At 40.4% G+C, this 20251-nt stretch overlaps 1 protein-coding gene across 1 annotated transcript in view; it reads left to right on the top strand.

Annotated features, from left to right (window-relative positions):
- Positions 1-20251, top strand: part of LOC144828023 (uncharacterized) — a 1462897-nt gene that overhangs the window by 296059 nt on the left and 1146587 nt on the right. Inside the window, exon 5 of the mRNA XM_078686162.1 lies at positions 15569-15652. Within this exon, the coding sequence (XP_078542288.1) occupies positions 15569-15652 (84 nt within the window). The remainder of the gene's footprint in view (positions 1-15568; positions 15653-20251) is intronic.

The following is a 20251-nucleotide window of genomic DNA, read 5'->3' as shown; positions in this document are numbered from 1 at the left end:
CTTTTAAAAAGGGTGACCTTCACCTAAATATCCTCTCCTGTGTCCTGTCTCCTCCTCTTTCTCTGTCTACAACCCAAAATCGTTATCTTCCTCACCAAGAAATACAGAACCACCATTCTTAAAATGCTAGATGCATTTTGGGTGACTTTTATAGTTTACACCTGGGAAGCACCATTGTATGTAATTGCATTTCCTAAATGGTCACTGTGCGACTATTCACAATTAGGAAATCCTTTATAGATAGTATTAGAGATTCTCTATTTGGAAATCACAATTTGAGATGTTCTATTTAAGGAATCCCAAAAAATTGATTTCTACTTGAAGGAAATGTAATATTGCCCCACCTCAAATGCATTTCATACATACAAAAACAGCATTTTGCATTTCCCAACAGCTGTAATTGTGATTTGCACCATTAGGAAATGCAAAATACCTTCGTACATATGTACAAGTGTACAAAATTGGGTTGTTGATTCACTGGAGTGTGAGCCATGGTCAAGGAACCCCTTGCAGGGTGAACCTCTAAAGTCACTAAATTAACATGTGCTTAACCCCGGTATAGTTTGCTACAAAAAGCAGTCAGGCTTAGCTTAGAGGCAACATCTAAAGTATTTATGCAGCACACACACAGTAATAAAGTGAAAACACAACACATCAAAAATCTCAAATTTACAAAAATAGAGTACATTTTAATACATTATTTGACACCAAAACGAAAACAATATAATCAGTAGAACCAGAGTTATGCATTTTAAAAGTTTTTAGTAAAATCTAGTGCCTAAAAGATCAAATTGCCAACAGCAGACACCTAATCACATAAGACTACGTCAAAGTCGAAAAATATGGCCGACCACGATGGAGCACGGTTCCGATACACAAGGTGGATTGGGCCTTGTAAGCGCTTACCTTTGGCCTTAGAAGACATTTTTAGAAATATTTTCTGAGAAGGTAAAGCACAGCAAGGCAAGGCTGCAGGAGGTGTCTGAGGGTCAGAGCCATGGTAAAGATTTCTACATTTGGTCTCTGAAATGGAAGTCGAAAAACTTTAATGGGACGAGGCAGAGGGCTGCAGCCGAAAAAAATGCCATGAAGCTGGATACCCCTTTTTCGAAGAAACACTGAATAGGATTTGCTGCTGCGGAGAAGAATATAGGGGGAGAAGCCACAAAGTCAATCCAACTGGCAATGCACCTCGGGCTGATAGGCGAGCAGGTTGGTCCACTTGACGGTCAGGACTCACTCAGGCTGGGTTCAGGCGTGGGTCTGAAGTGAAGGAAGTATTTTATGTATCTAAGGCTCAGATCAGGAGGCTAGCAAACTTTCCATTTGGAGTCACTCTGATGGTCTTAGGTTCAAGTTACAAGTCCAGTCCTTCTTCCCCATGCAAAGGGACAGCACATCAGCAAGGCCGCAATTCATCAAGGCGGCAGCAGATCAGCAGCCCAGCAGAGTGGCAGTCCTTTCAGCAGCATAGCAGGCCTTTTTCCAGAGGTCCAGAAGTGTACTGAAGGGTTGGTGTCTGAGGTCCTATTTTTATACTCCGGTGCCCTCCATCTGGAAGGTGGAAGAAGGTTTTAGACAGTGGCTTTGGATTTTATCCAATTTCCTGACTCCCTGCCCTGGCTCCAAGCTAGCTGCAGTGTCAATGTGGAGATGACAGGTCATTTTGGGTGAAGGTGAAGGCAGAAAACTCCCTATTCTGTTGCAAGTGGAGCTGTAATCACCTATGCCCCCAATCCTCCTAGCCGAGGGCCCACTCAGGCACACCAAATCCCTCTATTGTGTGGATGTCTAGGATGGATTCACAAAGTCTAACTGTCAGTTATACCCAGTCATGTGACCCGAAACAGGCTGCAGGCACAGAAGGGCTAAGGGCAGGAAAATGGCAGCTTTCTGACTGGGGGTGAATGTTTTGATTTGTTCTGCATTCCATCCATCAATTGTGTGTCTTTTGCTTCCTTGCCCCAAGTGCACTTGTGATGCCCAGACATGGGTCCCGGGCTCACTGTGCCAATGGATTCCTGCTATTCCAAAGACAACAAACAAGATTTAGCTACCTGCTCCCAACTGGAAATTACAGCCTATTAAATATAATAAAGAATCTCCAATGTTATCCTATGGGAGGGATAGGCCTCCCAGTAGTGAAAAATGAATGTAGGCGTAAGCCAACTAAACTATGTCTAGGGGAGTGAGCACAAGCATGTTAGCACAGGTTAGCAGTGGTAAAGCCAACAAAGTCAAATTTTGCAAAAAAGTGAAGGGTAAAGGCAAAAGGTTTGTGGGTGGCCCTGCAGAGAGGGCCAGGATCAACACTAAGATATCAAACAAACTATTAACCACCCATTTGAGGGGTGGTGTCATAGATACCCTTGTACACCATGACAACTTGGTATTCATGTTTTTGTCATACACCAAGAGGAATGTAGAGCAAGTGGTGGTCCTATTTTTAGATGTGGGAAAAGCCTTCAACCATCTTGAAAGTTCACAAATGTTCACTGTGTTAGAAAATGTAATTTCAGCCTTTATACCTGAAATGACTTGTTTTTTATATTGATACATTGGCAAGGGTAAGTGTTCAAGCTCCAGCTCACAAGGAGGCGCAGGACAGGGTGACCCTTATCTCCTATGGCCATTACCCTGGCACTAAAGCCTCCAGTATGCACTGATCCAGGGATTGAGATGGGATGACACATTTGAAGGTTACATTTCACTTGATGCAGGTGATGTTTTCTTTTTATGATGCAGAGCTTGTTGAGATTATGGATGGGATTCTGCAGATCTGTGTGAGTTTTTGGCAGTAGTCTGGTTTTTGCATTGATTGAGAAAATCTGTCAGCCTAGACCCAAGTTGAGCATTTCAATGCCCGTTGACTGTATACTACTTTGGCTACAGGTAACTGGGCATCTACTTACACCCATCCTGAAAGTGACTTTTGACTGTAATCTCCATGGGAGTACTCACATTCTGGGAGGATGTGAGACGCATCTTCCCAAACCCATTCTACTGGCTTAGTGTAAACTCTGAACCACAGGGTGTGTAGGGTGCATAGCCCTGCCCGATCTTTGAAAACTCTCCTGGGCTGCTCATCCAGTAGTAGCAAATAAGTGAGTGTTCTCGACACGGTGAGCCCTCTTTGAGAGTTGGCAAGCATGTTCTGAGACTCCATGTTACCTGTCAGACTTGCATAGTAGAATAGGATCCAGGAACTTATCAAAACACACCTTCACGGAGGTGAAAGTATTGGGGCGGAAAACTTCAGAACTGGGCTGGAGTGTCACTATGACAAGAAATACCCTCCTGTGGAAAAGCGACCTCCTACAAGAGTTTACATAGCTGAAAGGATACCGAAAGTGAGGCTTCATTAGCATCACTAAATCGGGGAATGACTGAGACCAAAATGAAGCAGCTGTTGTTCGAAGCATTTAGAAGGATCACAGAATGCACCTGAGGCATGCTTTGGCGGTTCATTTCCCAGATGCTACCCGACTTGAAACAAGTTATCATGGCTCAGCAGCAAAGTGCTTTCTGAATCCCATCTCTAAAAATGTATATCCTCTTTGTACAGACGGATTATCAATAATATGTTGACTGCTCTGGGGAGACTTGGACAGAAATGGACCACAGATTTGGGTGAACTAGGATATGTGGGCTGGAAAAGGCCCTGCAGGGCCTGAGAGAATTGCCTACACAGGTTCTAGGATACTAGAATACACATTTTCAGCTTTGGCAGGGATGCCTTTGCTCTTCATAGTTTTCACCTATACTATGGTTCAACCTCTATATCTTTCATTTTCAGAAGGAGTCAGGCTTTGCCTGGAACAGGTCACTAGTGTTCTCTTCAAAATGAACACAAGACTAATTCTCCTGGGGATTGTGAAGAGATCTTTCCTAAATGTGTGAAACTGCTGTGCACTCTGGTCCTAGGGCTTGCGAAGTGCAATGTTGCCTGTCTCTGGAGGGAAGAGAAGCCAGTCCACCTGGAATGGACAATAACTGGTCAGTGATGGCAGAGGGTACCCAAAGAAATATGATAAAGTATGGGGCTTGTGGCTGGCCTATAGGGGATCTGTGCAATATATGAGGACTAGAGGGACTGAGGTTAGGGGTAGGTTGTGTACTACTACATCTTCGTTTCTTTTCCAAACAGTTGATATTGCGGTGTGTAGAATCAGATGAATAGCAGAGAACATGTGCTAATGAACATTGACTTCACACTATTTATTAGTAATGACTATGACAAGTTGTTTGTTAAGCTGCTTGTTGAAATCAAGAAACATATTAAAAAGAAATAATGCAGAGTGTTAGTGGACTTCATCGTAAATCTTCGAAACAGACATTATTTGGGGACATTTCTGTGAAGTTTCATCTTTTTCACCTATCTTGTTGTAAGTTTCTATTTCTATCATGTTCTAAGCCTATCCATGTTGTAATCAAATCCTATAAAACATTAACAGCGCTTGTAAATGGGTTAGAACCATGGGTAGTGTGGATCTATGTTGCATTGACAAAAGTTTTCCATCCCTGGCCTTTCATTTAGAAAAATGAGTACATGCTGGTGCTGGAAATCGTAGTTTTGATTCAGTTAAGTGAGCCTATTGAGCTGACAGATGTGATAACAATGATAGTGTATGCACAGTTTAGCCCTAAATTGGTTACCTAAGGAGAGCATAATTGTTTTTATTGCTATTTAGAAAAATGTGTACGTGATTGTGATTTTGTTAGCTAATCAGGAATGCATCAGTGAACTTCCCATAGTGGTATAACACGAGAACTGAATGAATTACTGACAGTAAACATGCTCTTATATTGAAGAATGAAAGATTACAAGTTTTAAATGTGCAAGAACCTACCACTTTTTTGAAGAATATGGACAGCACCAATATTCGAGGAGAGACATGTTTACTGGCCAGTTTTTTGTGAAGACTGCTTTGTAGTTCCCATTTATTGGGTATGTTGTGTTATTAGATAAGACTAAATTACATACTGTCATGCCCTAGCTCCATATTTTGTGATGTGTGTGTGTATGTGTGTGTGCACACATACTTTACACATCGTCTCTTTAGTTTATTCAGCCTGACTGTTCTGTGACACTGACCTTGACCAGCATTATGGTTCCTGCTTGGAAAGGGTGCATACCTCTGTCAACCAGTAACCCAATTGCTAACAAATATGTTATTGAATTCCTGTGTGTTTTATTCCGGTTGGATCCGAAGGTGAATTCCAAAATGAGTCAGTGCATGGATCATTGGATGTATGAGTGCAAAGATGAGTGACAGAGTATGTATGATGACCAATTGAGTGCTAAATCTATCAGTGACGCAGGAGACCTCTTCCTTCCTAAGCCAGACTTATTGGTATTGCCTAGGCTTGTTTCCAGCTATATCACTTATTAAGAAGCATTATATTCTATTCAATTATACAAGCTTGCAAGCATATATTTTGACAAAAAACAAGAGAGAGCTCTTGCGTGGTGAAGCTCGAAACTGCCTATGAATGCCATAATCACCAGCAAACGTATTCTATTAAATAATTCGAATCCTTAAAGCAACATATGCAATTATGTATCTGCAAATACTACACGTTTTCCTCCATATATCACAATCAACCACTGCATGCACTACATTATATTCAACTAAACTTTGGTTCACTTGCACCCACCACAGCACCTCTCTACTCTCATCCATTGGTCAACTCAGAGTCTACAATCCAGAGGGTGTTTCTTGTCATCATATTTATAGTGCTTCTGTTGTGCACCTCAAATGTATGACCTTACACCCTCTTCTTTGCAATGTTGCACTATGCATACAGTGAAACCTCGCAACTGACTTTGACCCTCTTCATAGTAAAATTCCTGTGGTGATATTTGTGGTACTGCTATTAGCCATCAGCATCTTTATACCATATTACTTCTGTTGTTTCCACACCTTAGATGCAGGGTTGTACTAGGGCAGAAAATAAGTCCAAGCACTAAAATAAAAGTGGCTCCATTAATGAATCACATGGCTAATAAAAGTGCCCCACATTCTCAAAATCGGGGCAGTTTTTATCTTGTAAAGACATACAGTATAAGTGTTTTGCAAAGTATTGGAGACTGCATGCCATTTGTGTTTGCTGCAGGCCATATCTCTCATAATATCAAGGAAATTAACAGTAAAAACAAGCCCACCAGACCATTAACAGGCCCACAAACAGCCAGAAAAACAGTTCACATTCTGATCTCTCAGACCAGCCCATTGGGCACTGCGTGAATGCCCTATGGGCTAGTCTGACCCTGCGAAGCTAGTGTTATTCCTGGGGCTTATTCCATCTGCCTTAAGTAAAGGGACTAGTATGGTGAAATCAGGAGGTGGAATTAAGTGCAACTCCGAGCATGCTAATTGAAGAAAGACCTTATCAATATTAAAGAAGTTGTAGTAGGACTATGAATTGTGCCTTCTAGGAGCCCGATCAGATGTCTCAAAAATTGTGTTCTCTGCTCTGTTGATTTTTGTTGAATAAATATTTGGAGCACAGTATCCTGGGGTGCTACTTGCCCTATGGTGTGGTATGTGTATATGTGCAGACACCACTGCGTTTTTATATTTAAGTCACTGTTTCCATGGGTAGCAAGTTTTTTTTATTTTGCTAACAACTTTAGTGTTGTTTGCATAATCTGCACTGTTCATTTAAAAACACTTCATCCACCACAGCGCTTTCCTGTGACGTTTTGTTGTGATTTGTCAAGCAAGGGCCAAGAAAAAGGGTGGTTTCAAAGCGTTGATTTCCCATCTCAATTCCCATAGGATACTGCTCTCCAAAGCAGAACGAACTGCTGAATGGAATTACACAAAATTTGGCATAAAGTTATAACAATTTACAGAGAGAGTGCTTTTTGTGACTTGGTGCAAACCCATTAAGCTGTTTTTGAGTAATTCACATTTGAAGAAATGCTTGTGGTGTTCATGAAGAGGTTACAAGTTTAAAGTTAGGTATATCTGGATGGTTGGTCCTGTGGTATGAACATTTAAACAATCGGATCCTATGATTCGCCTGAGAGAGCTTTTTCTACTGTCAGTCATTTCAGTACCTCGACAACTATCCATGAGCAATATCTACCATGGAGATTTCAGTCAGATGGGTAACAACTAAAAACGATTCTGTCTCACATCTTATGACCTCTCTTGTAAACAGTGGCAAGATTCAGAATTGCTCCATTCATACTATGAGATGGTGCTTTATTATACCTTTTTATAGCAAACAAGGACGTAGAAGAGATAAAAAAAACCCGACTGAATAGATGCACCAATTCAAAATTCCTTTTGTAATTCCATTCTCAGTTACAATGGCCTTTGGAGTATACAAAAGACTTAGGGCCAGATGTACAACCCTTTCATTTAGCGACTTGCAATTTGCAACTCATTGCGAGTCGCAAATTGCGAGGCGCTAAATGAAATGTGCAACAGTGTTGTTACACTGTTTTGTGATTCCCAATGGCGAGGCAAATTGTGAGGGTCATTAATATTAATAAGCCACTCCCAATTTGTGTGCCGTTGGGGAATGCCAGCCCTCCCAGGGATGGTGGCCTGCGGGGCTCAGCAGCCCATCATGTCTGTGACTGATTTTTATTAAAGGAAAACGGGATGCATTTAAAAAACAAAAATGAAACTTTTCAGTTTCATGTTTTTTAAGGGCAGGCAGTGGTCTCTGGGAAAGGAAAACGGGATGCATTTAAAAAGGAAAAATGAAACTTTTCAGTAAAAAATTTTTTAAGGGCAGGCAGTGGTCCCAGAGAGTGCTCTTAAAAAATATTTTCCAACATACTCACAAAGGGGAAGGGGTCCCCTAGGGACCCCTTCCCCTTTGTGAGTGGTTTACCACCTACTTGAAGTAGGTGGTAATCTGCGAGTGTTTTGCGGCCGCAAATGTGGTTGCAAAACACTAGTACATAGCCTATTGACTCGCTATTAGAAGGGACGCCTGTTCCAAATAGCGAGAGTTGCAAATACTATTTTGTGAGTCAGTGACTCGCAAAATAGCATTTGTACGTGCTATTACCCTTTTTAGCGGCCGCATACGGGAGTTTCTCCCATTTGCTGCCGCAAAAAAGGGTCATACATCTGCCCCTGGGACTTTAGAGCAAAGATGCCCAAATATATTCTCCACCTACCTACAATCTTCTTTACACCCTACAAGGACTCCATTTGCAGCATAATGAATCACTTGCTCCATTGAAAAAGAACAAATGAATAAGAAACAATATCCCTATAGTACATTTGAATTAAGACAACATTACTAAATCTATAGAAATGGTGTTGCAGCAGCATACTTACAATCATCTAAGGCTAATATGGGAGAGGAAAACCTTCTAAAGGTACATCTTCATGTTCCATTTATCCTAAATGAGAACACTGATTTACACACAAAAACGTCAACCTCAAAATCTATCTGAGTTTATGAAACAAACAATAAAATCACCAAAAAGAGTAATGTGAGAACTTTACTGAGTTGTTTGAAGAAAAAAATAAAAAGATCGAATGATCTATAAAACACCAAGTAACCAACCAATTTAAACTGTACTCTCAAAATCGCAAATCTACCCTATCATAAAATCCCCTACACTGATATTATCTGTGCCATCTCGAAGCTAATACCACCCAATAAAGTTTATAACTTCATTCTTGTTAGCGTGGCTCAATATATCAGTCTCCATTTTATGTCTTACTGGACTTGTTCGATCATTGTATCTGTAATTCAGGGTGAGGTACCAAGTGGCCGTAATTTTAGTCAGTTTGTCCTCTTAAAAAACATCAGGTTTCTCTGAGGATGTTAATGCTTTAAGACCAATCACATTGTGTTTATTGGCAAAACGTATAGCGACCTGTGTAGACTTGCAACATAAGGTCTACATAAAGGAGGATAACTTTGTAGATGACCTTCAGTCAGTCAAAAACAATATGTTTATTTCGACCATAGTCTTTTCAACAAATTGTGATTACATACAAATTTACAGTTACAAATAACGCTAAAGCTAAACCAAATTTACAAACATCTAAAAAGCAATGTGATAAAAGAAGTGGTAATCCATCTACACAGTGAACCAATCCATATACACATCGAGCTTGATATCAATACACTAACATTTAGTCAATGAATACACTATAAATGTCTCTTAACAGTACATAAGAGTCTCCCCAGTGCACATGTCACAGCCAAGAAACTCATATTTATCAACAATTGTAACTTCTTGATGCCTATTTAATATTCAATTTTTCTTAATTTGTGAGCATCTAAAAACATAATCATTCTAATCAAATATGTGCAGCATCACATTTAGAATCCAACCCACAGGTATATTTGTTCTTACTATCTAATAGATTTTACTTTACCACTGAGTTTTGCAAATACAGGACTCCACACGACTCAAAATTTTAAAAGTGCAAGCCTTAAAGATTCATTGTAGAGAGCATCTATATAAGAAAACCCTTCACCATTCATCTATGATTCCAGCAACAAACAAGTAGAAGATTAACTATTTAAATACTACATGTACTTTTCTATGGCCTGGTTTCTGATTATTGCCCTGAGCTCCTCTCTTGATATCTTCCAGGATATTTCCTGTGTTATAGATGACCTCTTCCATGTTTCTCATAACATTAATATGACAGATTGAATCAATTTTAATTCAATATGCACAATCTACATTTGAAAAATCATCGACATATTTTGAGTCAGACTATTCTGCAAGCGTTTCTAAAATCTAATCACCTCTGTGTAGGCTAAGTAGCTCCAGGCTGTCAAATCGGTTTCCATCCTTAACACTTAAAGCATCAGAGTAGGCCGCAAACACAAACATATTTTTACACATCCACCTTTTTCAAGATTCCACTCAAGTTTACCATTTTAACATAGTAGTGTTACTACCCCATATTGAAGTAGAGGGTGGATTATTGCTGTATAGGCCAATAGAACTGGCCTTAAAGAAGGCACTCCATATTCTATATTGAACTTCCTAAGTACATTAACCCATATGAGTGCCTTTATATCCATTAACTACCTCAACTTCAGTTTTATCCATATACCGTTTTAATTTGGATTTTCCTTTCTCAAGGAAGTTCTTTGGTTTTATCCATATTTACAATAAATATTTTTTGCAAAGTCTTTAAAGATTACATCTAACTTTCTTTGAAGGCCAATTTCTGTCATATCTATAATAACAAGGTCCTTGGCATATAAAAGGCAGATGATGTGGGAACGATTCATTTTAGGATTAAAACTATTCACAGTTCCCAAAAACTAGAAAAATTGAAAATAGGAGAGGTGCTAATACACAACCTTGCCACAATCTGCTTTTGATTGCTGTTTTTGAGACAAAGCTCTTTTTGTGTCTACTTCCACCTCAGCACAGTTTTCTCTATGCAAATCCTGCAGTATACGGAGGAGCCCATTGGTGATCTCAGAGTTCACTAACACTTCCCACGGAGCTTCTCAATCCACTGAATCAAAACCTGAATGAATGTCCATGAAGCAGCAATACAAACTGCCTCTTATTTCAATGGACTTTCATGCTAGTAATCATAAACTGAAACAATAATCAACTGTAGAGTGCCCCTCCTTGAAACCGCACTGTTCAATAGGGATTATACTTTTGTTCTCGGTCCACTCTTTAAGTAAGCTCAAGGTAATTTTCGAAAACACTTTTCCTATCACATCTGGCAGATTTATCGGTTTGTAGTTGTAGGGATTCCTCACCATATCTATTTTAAAGCTAGGTTTTATAACAGCACCTTTTCAACTTTGAATGAATGAATGAGTACGCTCTTATATAGCGCATGGCTACCCTGAGGCATCCCAGCGCTGATTTAGCAGCTTAATGATTTATGCATGAATGCATTGAATGCAACACATGTACCATTTGACATGCATCCCGTAACATGTCCTAAAATTATTTGGGAAATGGTAGGTGTTGCTATCATGATACTGGTGCAGTCCATTGGGGAAGTAGGAATATAGTTAACTACTTCTCTAAGTGTGATGAGTTAGAGGTCATCACGAAGGCAGAATCCAAAACAGTTTAGGTGATGTTTTCATGTAAGAAGGATTACTAAGTAAGGTTCTGAGTAGTATTGGGCCACATTTCCAGTCCACTGTTGAGAACTACCTTGCAAGAAAGGTCATAGCCCACAAAACACCTTCAATGTATGACCCTGCTAGTAATGGTACTTCTGAGCACTTCAACGGGGTGACTAACGGATCCATGATATTAGTGGAGACTGAGAACAAGTGAATGGAACTTGAGGTGAGAAAGATGCTTTGGGAGAATTGCTTGACGCTTTCATAGACTGTGTATAGTACATTTATGTTGATGAAGAGTAGACAAACGTATTCCAAAGATAACCTAGAGTGGATGATGGTTTTGTAGCAAACTGCGTGGTAAGAAACAACTTAAAACTGGTTATGGAAAAATATAAAGAGAATTATGATGAGGAACATGGAGTTTGGGATGTGCATTTGAAACATGAAGAGTGGCTAACAACAGTTTGTGAAAGTTAACAAGGTTTGATGTCCAACAACAAAATACATGAAGTGTGCTGCTTTTTTCATTGCAGTGGATTACTTGTTTTGAAGAAGGCTGTGTGGAGAACACTAAGGCTGTATTCAGGCGTATGGACCCATAAGTTGGCATAGCCAATGCTACTATGGTCAATCTTTGCAAAAATAGTTGAAAACATATATATGGAGAAAATACTCCGGAAATGTGCTCTCTATTTATAATATGTAGATGGTCAGGTAATGTGGGTTGTATATGTCTCTACAGGCCAGCAGTATGTGCACCTAATTGTTTGGTAAAGTAATCTCCGCAATGTGTTTTAAGTAAAGGGAGCAGAACACTTCATGTCATTTGCCTAATATTTTTCAAACTAGTGCATTCTGTGAGGTCTTGGTTTTCGTCTGTTGAACTAATGACAAGATCAGTATGTTGACAATGATTCTTAAAGGGCCCATCCAGTGAACAGACAAAACTGTGCTCTTTACACAGTGCTGCATCACTAACAAGGTCCAGAACTCGGATTTTTGAGGTATCTGGAAGAAATGGTGAAGGTGAGGGCCTTTCTAATTTGCATATACAGTGACATGAGAGGAAGCAAGTAAGTAAATTACCCCACTTCATGTCTTTGGCATCATAGAAGCCATTTTAAAAGAAGTAAGGGTCTGATTACGATGGCGGATGGACATCTGTCCGTCTGCCATTGTCTCGGGATAGTGACCGCCCACCTATAAGGCGGGCGGTCCCACATATGCCATTTCAATGTGGCCGCCACCACGGCAGCCGCAAGTGCCATGTTTTCCAAATTGAAAAAAAGCAAGTTTTGCATTTCCCTCCACTACCTGGCAGGCACCATGTCCATAGGTGTCTCCCATGTGCAAAACCGAACAGCCCCTGCTCAAACAGGGCACGCAATGGCCCCCCAAAGGACATCCCCGCCAGCCTTTCCATGGTGGGTGAACCGCTATCGAAAGGCTGGCGGGGGCGGACCATCGCAATCTGACCGGCGGTGCCTATCAGTCACCACTGCCATTCTGGGCTATGCAAACAGTCTGACTGGCGGTCAGATTAAATCCGACTGTTGGAACTGTGGCAGTCGGATTTTCCGACCGCCATGGTACCAACGGGCATAATAATATGGCGGATTGGATATGGCCACACGATGGTGGTGAATCCGCCCCTAAATTCCTGGTTAGGATTGTAATAGATTTAAAATATAAATTCAATGGGAAATGTTAGAATTGCTGTTTCATTAACCACTGTTACTACCTCACCCATAGCAATCACAAGCTACAGTACCATAGTGTGAGTGCCAAACAGATATACCAAATGAATAAACAAGCGATTAAGTAATTAGAAGCCAGACCAGCAGCACCTGCAGTTCTCTCCCTGATTTTGTGAATGCTTACATTCCACGGCGTTCGTTTGCAGTGTTGCAGCGCCCAGACACTATAGGCTTCATGTTAAGAATAGACATTCTTAAGATCCAGTGCTATAACCTACAGCCTCAGTGTTGCTGCCGCCACCTCGAAAACAGAAGCTTTTTATGCTCCATAATGAGGGGGTTCATTTCAAGACAGAAAAGGCTGGTATGGTTGTATTTAGAAAGGATGATCTGTAAATCTCACCAATAAGATAACATTATTGAGATTCATGCCATTTAAACTGAAAGTAAAGGATGAAGCTCCACTGGTGAGGGGAAGATTAAAACACAAATTGGGTGTGTAAGACATCATTGTGTGTCTTTCATCCATTCAGGTCAACATGTCTCAGCCCTTTTTCTGACCCTACAACGGGATCCAGGGCTTTCTTCAGGACTAGAATCCTGCTTTCCCTATGGTGTGTCCCTGTCTGTACATACACAATCATACTCAGCACACATACAGATACAATACCAGTTCTAATGCTCTGCTGCGAGCGACAGTACGCATGTTATTTTAGCTTCATATTGGCCTAGAGTATGAAACATAAATATTCAAATTAAATGCAGACTTCTAGACAGAACTATTAGCAATAAATAATGAACTGGGACATGCAAATACAAACCATGGAGGGCTACCCAAGTTGGCAGTCCTTGATAAAACATGCTGTGCCATATTTTTTGTGTGAACACTGCAAACATAAAAGCGCACTCGTGAAATCTCCCTCCAGTGCACTCATTGTGCTGACACTCGTGGGTATGTGGGGAAACTGCATGTATCCCAGGTATTCACACGGTCCCTTACCCTGACTTTGGCAAATTGAAGCTCTATGGAGGAGTAAAAAAGGGGAGTCTAGTAGGTGCACACTACAGAAAAAGGAAAGGTTTGAGATTCAATGTGAAGCCACAGGATGAGAGCAAAGGTCTGGCATAAACTCGCAGTGGTCACTTACTTCATCAAAGGTCTAACCCAGTATCAAAACCTATTCAGCATTTTTAAGCTAATCCAGACAATGCTGGGAGCTGATTCATTGTGTCCTTCTGAATGTTCCCAACTCCGAGGTAAGACAGGGCTCCAATGACATCCGAGCGTCTAATGCGAGCATCTGGGAAACAGAGTCCCAGGTGTGGGAGTTCTGAACATAGTGTGGCTCCCAGATGTGGGTGTGCCTGCTCAGGAGTTAAGAGCATGGAGCGGTGCCCACAAAGTGTTGAGGCATAGCGGCAGGTTTTCGAGGGTCTGGGGGGAATTATTCCCTCGCCTATTTTGTGTGTTTGATTGTGGAAATCCCCCTAGCAATAATGGGGAATCTGGGATCATGGGAATTGTAGTTCCATAGGTAAAGATACCTTGCCATAAACACCGGCTAATAGAACAAGTGTGCTAATGCACGTAAGGGGCATATTTTGCATGAGGATATGTCCTGTGTGGGATGCTGATTGAGCAATATCAAAGGGACCATGGTTATTTCATTTAAAATTCTATTAAAAGAACATGTAAAAATTGTGACTATTTTTGGGGTCATCTGTTAAGGTGATATTGAGATCTATGTTTACTGCCCTTCTCTGGAACTCCCCCCCACCCCTCCTCTAGTTCAGTCCCACCCCCTCTGACCTTGTGTTCACCTTATCAATGAAAAAAATGCAATGCACTGATGTTTGTGTGTTTCTCCTCCCACAGATCTGAAGAGCACAGGTAATTCAAAAGCTGTGTGTGGCACTCCCAATGGGTGTCTGGCGCAGTGCCTTGGCATCAGCCCATCAGGTCCATACCTTGCACTAATTGTGACTCCAGCATTAGACATATCAGAATGATAATTTGTTTGATGATCTCTACTCGGATTTTGAGGTATATCGTGACCTCATTCACCTGATGGCTCCTTTAAATAGAAAGCCCATGATGGGAACGGATCAGTCCTGTTCACACGAAGCCATTTGGTCTCCTTAGTTGTAAGAAAGTGTTAAAGACTGTATTTATTGCAATCGCCTTTTCACATGGCAGTTGTGTCTCCTGATGAATTTAAGAAATGCGATCAAGCTTGAAGAAGGGTTTACTGTTCGTCTGTCAGCACCCCTCAGACATGTACGGGTACTAGATTCAATTGGAAATGTGCATGTTACATGTCCTACAATCTCACTCTTTATTAGTAATTCTGTTTTTTTATGTGTGCTTTAATGCTGGTGTTGCTCTCCTGTTTGAGTTCTTGCACAACAATAATGTATAGAGGTGAAGTGTGAGCGAGGATGCGCCCTAGTGTTTTTGTGATGTTTAACCATTCGGCGTAAACCATTCGTTACTATCAAGAGGGTTATCTCCTGACATTCCACGGAGCTAGGACTATACAGTAAATAATGAATTGTGGGATGCAGCCAGGCTTGCAGAAAATAACTATTTGAGGGATGGTGCACGAACAGAAAGCTGTAATTTTGACAGGTGGCAAGGTGTCGTGTCACCAGGTCCTCCTAAAGCCTTATATCTCATACCTATTGATTAATGGCTCTAATTAAGGAATGAAATCAAGCATGTGAAGACAGGGGATCGCTTTAGGTCGTTGTTTGGTAGTTTTCCCTTCCTGGCACACAACTCATCCATCTAAATATCACTGCCTTTTCATTTATTACAGCTGGATGATACCAACAAGGAACTAGAGGGGGTGCATGCTAATCTAGTCGTAGTCACGCAGGAGCGGGATATGGCTCAAGCTGAGGTAAGAGAACAGTGACCGCAAAAATGGTAATGTGGCACTGTGGAAACATTCCCCTTTACTATAGTCTTGTGTAACCTTGGAAAGGTATTTCAAAGAATTCACTTTATCCAATACTCTGAATTGATCAGCAAAGGAACACATTGTCACCTCATCTAAATTTCCAGTCTAAAAAAGTAATGTTTGTTTACCAAATCAAGATGGCTGAATGAGGAAGAGAGTGGCACAGTCTGGTCAGTTGTCTAAGGCGGTAGTAGTGGGTTCAGTGTAAAGCCTACAGTGCCTCATGCACCCCCACATTGCTACAGCTAAAAATGACCCGGGGGTGAGAAGAAGGAAACTCGAACCCTGCCCTCTTCGCCCCCCCCCCCCCCCCCCCACATCGTCTGCACATGATTCTGCCTGCCATATATGACAGGCGTTCTCTTCTTTGGGCCACTGTGAGAAAAATGCTATGAAGTAAAATGCTGAGATCTTTCTAAATTTACTGCACTCACTATAGACATATGTAATGTTACTTCTGGATTTAATGACCAATACAGTGACCAGCAATTTTACTTTTTGGAGTTTGTTCACTTCTAGAAAAAAACCCTGTTGTAAAATAAATGTATTCACTCTTGTACATGTAGCGTGCAAGTGTGTGTATGTGTGTGTGAATACAGATCAGAAAATATATTGTCACATTTCTTTCAGTGAACTCGGCAAAGAGGACAATAGCCCTCATTATTTAGTTATACGTGAGACTTTAGCCTGACTACCGGTGAATATAGTTTTCAGTCTAGCTTGGTTGCAACATTACAGTGCTTTGTAACGATGACGTTTGTGTTGCATTCGTGATGTTCAACGCAGAAACTATTATTGAGAATGTGTGTGCCATACATGTATGGATGTGGCTGTATACAATATATGTATGATACAAATGTGTGATGTATTCGTTGTATTAAAAAGACATACTGATGAAACTCGTCTTTCCATGTGTTCCTCTAGTATTCTACACTAGTAGAAAGTGTTGGCCATTGCAAGTGTGTGTTGTGTATGGGTGTGAGAGACATGGATAGAATGTTTATGCTGCGTTAATATTCTGTACATGAACAATGCCTTTTCAGTTAATTACATTTTCCTTCATGCATGCAATAAATTATCTTCACATATAGCCTTATTCTTATTATTCAGACTCTAAAGCTGTCCTCCTAAGATTAGAAAGAGCGATAGAATCATTGCTCACTGAGGCAGGCCCTCTTTCAGCCAGCTATGCACATTAGAGAGACGTTACACACAGCATACTTTTAATAATGATCATTTGGAAGATAATTTTAGCATCCACACAAGGAAAAAATGGATTTTTGATGAGTTCTCGTATGACCATATGTGGTATTAGGCAGTGTGAGGTATTGCCGGCGAGCTCATTGCTTTCAAAAATCAAAGTTAAATGGTTCATCTATCATCAGAATTTGTGTCTGGGCGACTTGTCTGAACATCAGTATGATTTATGGTTTGAATTGGAGGAGTCAACCATGCATGTTTCTTAGTTTATCGGTTTATGCTGTCTTCAATTAAATGTCTATAAACACAGTGATGGCTTTATGACGTTGTCCATCAATAGGAACTATCAGCTTTTGCATGAAAATGTGTAATTTTCAGAAAAATAACGACCTTGCGACTTATGTCTGCTCTGTTGTGTATGTGATAAACAATAACCTGCACAGAGACATATCATTTCCTGCTAGCATGGTGTGCATGCAGTTCGACATGTAATTGCTCGAGCAAGCCCGTAGCCACTGCACTGTCCCCACGTGTTTTTGTATTTCTAATTATTAAAATGTGTAAAAATAAAATAAGTACTGCCGAGCCTGTATATGAGAAACGCGCGGTCAGATAATGCAGGAAATAAATGTCTCCTGACTGCTGTTGTCAGTAAAGACGTGTTTCGAAAGCAAAATTAATGTTACAATCTATCATTGAAAATTCATTCGGCGTATATGTTTCTTCCGAAGCCAGAGTTCTAATAGCAGACACAGCAAAGTGCAACAAAAATAACTTACAATAAAAAATAATTTAGCAATAAGAATGGATGGTATACTCGGGCTTTCATATTCCTCCTGGACAATGAAGATTGATCCCTGCACTCTTCATATAAGAATCTATAGTATTCACAGAGAGCTCGCGCCGATCCGCAATCATTTTCTAAGCAGCTGTGCCACAGTATGGCTATAGACAGTTATGAATCTATTCTAACTAAACAAAACAAAAAAAATACGAATTAGCATTTTTGCTCTTAAGAAGACACTGAAAAACATTCTTTACAATTCCTGTGTGTAAGAGAAGGAGCTTCAATATTTCAGAATCAGAATGTGCAGCTTTGTTCAATGCAGAGCATTAGTTGGTTAATGCAGCCCTTAATTGAGCCACAGAACAGAAAAATGTGTTTTGCATACTACCAGGGACTTTAACATGTGGATTGATGATATGGCCTGTCTGTTTACACCTGCTCCCGTGTCACCCACCTTACCTCTTGCACCAAGGCTGCTCCTTGGGTTATGAAGTTGATTTTTAAAAATGTAAATAAATGTTCCATCTTGGCAATTCAGTGCAATTCGATTTATTGATGTAGAGCTCTTCAGAAATCAACAATATATACATTCCTAAATGAATATTTAGGAACCTAAAACAAACAAACTGCATATAAATATACTGCAAATACATTGGTCAAAATAGTTGTACAAATATGTACAAATTGCGGCACACAAATTGATTCAGGGGTGGTTTTGCTAGCCCAATTATAATTGGTTTTAAAATGCACTGTATTTAAAACATAAAGGTTTTAGAAACGGCTTCTGTGCTTCTAGGGCCTTATTTATGAAGGCCTTGCGCCGCCTATGAGTCACTTTTTCCCATTTTAAAAGTGACGCACCGGCGGCGCCTAGTTTTGATTTAGAGAGACAAACAAACAATACATGTGTAATATCTTGAATCCAACCCTAACATGAATCATGTATTCCTAACATCTGTTTTATTCGACCAATGCTTTGTAAAATTATTTAGTGGTAAGATGCACAGTCATAACATGATTATAAAACGCCTAGTGCTATGGCCGAATGTATACTTCAAGTATCCTTGGTTCATCTTAAAAGAAAGGCTATGAGAATAGAGTTTGTAAATTTCCAACTGGGAGCAATGTGCAGTGTCCCATGGATAGGTTAATCTGGTCGATACATTTTTCAAGAACAATTTAAATTGTGCTGGAGTCTACAATTGCAGATGGGGGATGATAGAACATTGAAAGTTCACTAGTGCGGTCTCAAGATTAATGCTAAAAGTGTGCACACCTACTTCTTCCTTAGAGCTTTCGTTTTTCACTCAATTTTTGCAGCATATCCACTGAGTCACCATCTTATGCACAGCCTACACCCCTCACTATGATGTATACATCCTTTCCGAATGGGTATTTATTTTGTTTACCACTGTCTACCTCTGTCTATAAAAGTTTAATAAAATACATTGAACAAAAAAAAAAGCTTTTATTCTTTAGAAGGGCTCTCAAAATGCCTTTAGATGCATGGAGAAGGTTATGTACGAATCTGATCACATTAGCCAATGATCTAGAATAGGTGCTAAGAATGGAAAACTCTAAACGCAATGCCTGAACGGGAACTGTATGACTCCGGGATACTATCTTCCGAAGGAGTTTCCCTTCAAATACATTTAAAATGTAACACCTCCTTATTGGGATATATTCAAGTGCATAACTAAGAATAGGATGTATCTTTACCTGATAGCTATCTAAAAGAAATGTAAAATGTCTCCTACCCGAGGAACAGCATAATCTTTTTAAAGCGCCTAAGTGCGCTGATGCCTTGCCCTCTAAATGATTAAAAGAGTGTGGAGCTTTTTAAAGTTTGTGAAACTACCCTTCCTAAATATGTATATGTTGTGGCCATCTCTACAGACCTACCACCCAGCTTCCAGTCAAAAGGACTGTATTCTCTAAAAAGATCCCACCTTTGTTTTGGTAATATTTATTTTAAAACAAAATTGCCTCTGAATATTCAGGGAGCACATCCAAATTGTGCTGGAGGCCAATGGGAGTAAGATAAAAAAAAATGACCACATCATCTGCAAACATTAAATTGTGTATATTATAAAAAGCCATTTTAGGTGGAAAATAATTACCGTGATTAAAACAGGCAGGGAGATCACTCAGTGTTGGCGATGGCCCTTTTTGCAGAGTTATCCCCAAACTTTTTCCTTCTTCCTCATGTTTTTTCCTGACCTGCTGTTGTTGGTTTTAGGACTCTGGGCACTTTGCCACTGCTATTCAGTGCTGAAGTGCATATGCTCTCTGTGAAATTTGTATTATGGATTGGTGTTTCCATGATTGGCATATTTGATTTACAAGTAAATCCCTAGTACAGTGCACTGTGTGTGCCCAGGGCCTGTAAATCAAATGCTACTAGTTGGCCTGCAGCACTGATTGTGCCACCCACATGAGTAGCCCTGAAAAGGTAATTCAGGCCCTCCAGTGCAGAGTCTGCACGCAGTTTGTACCTGCTATGCCGACTTGGTAAGTGCACCCACTCGCCAGGCCCTACCATTCCTTTTCTT

This window comes from Lissotriton helveticus, chromosome 4_1, assembly GCF_964261635.1.
Source record: "Lissotriton helveticus chromosome 4_1, aLisHel1.1, whole genome shotgun sequence".
NCBI classification, from domain to species: domain Eukaryota; kingdom Metazoa; phylum Chordata; class Amphibia; order Caudata; family Salamandridae; genus Lissotriton; species Lissotriton helveticus.
Note: the sequence above shows the minus strand (reverse complement) of the source record. Positions and strands in the feature narration are given on the sequence as shown.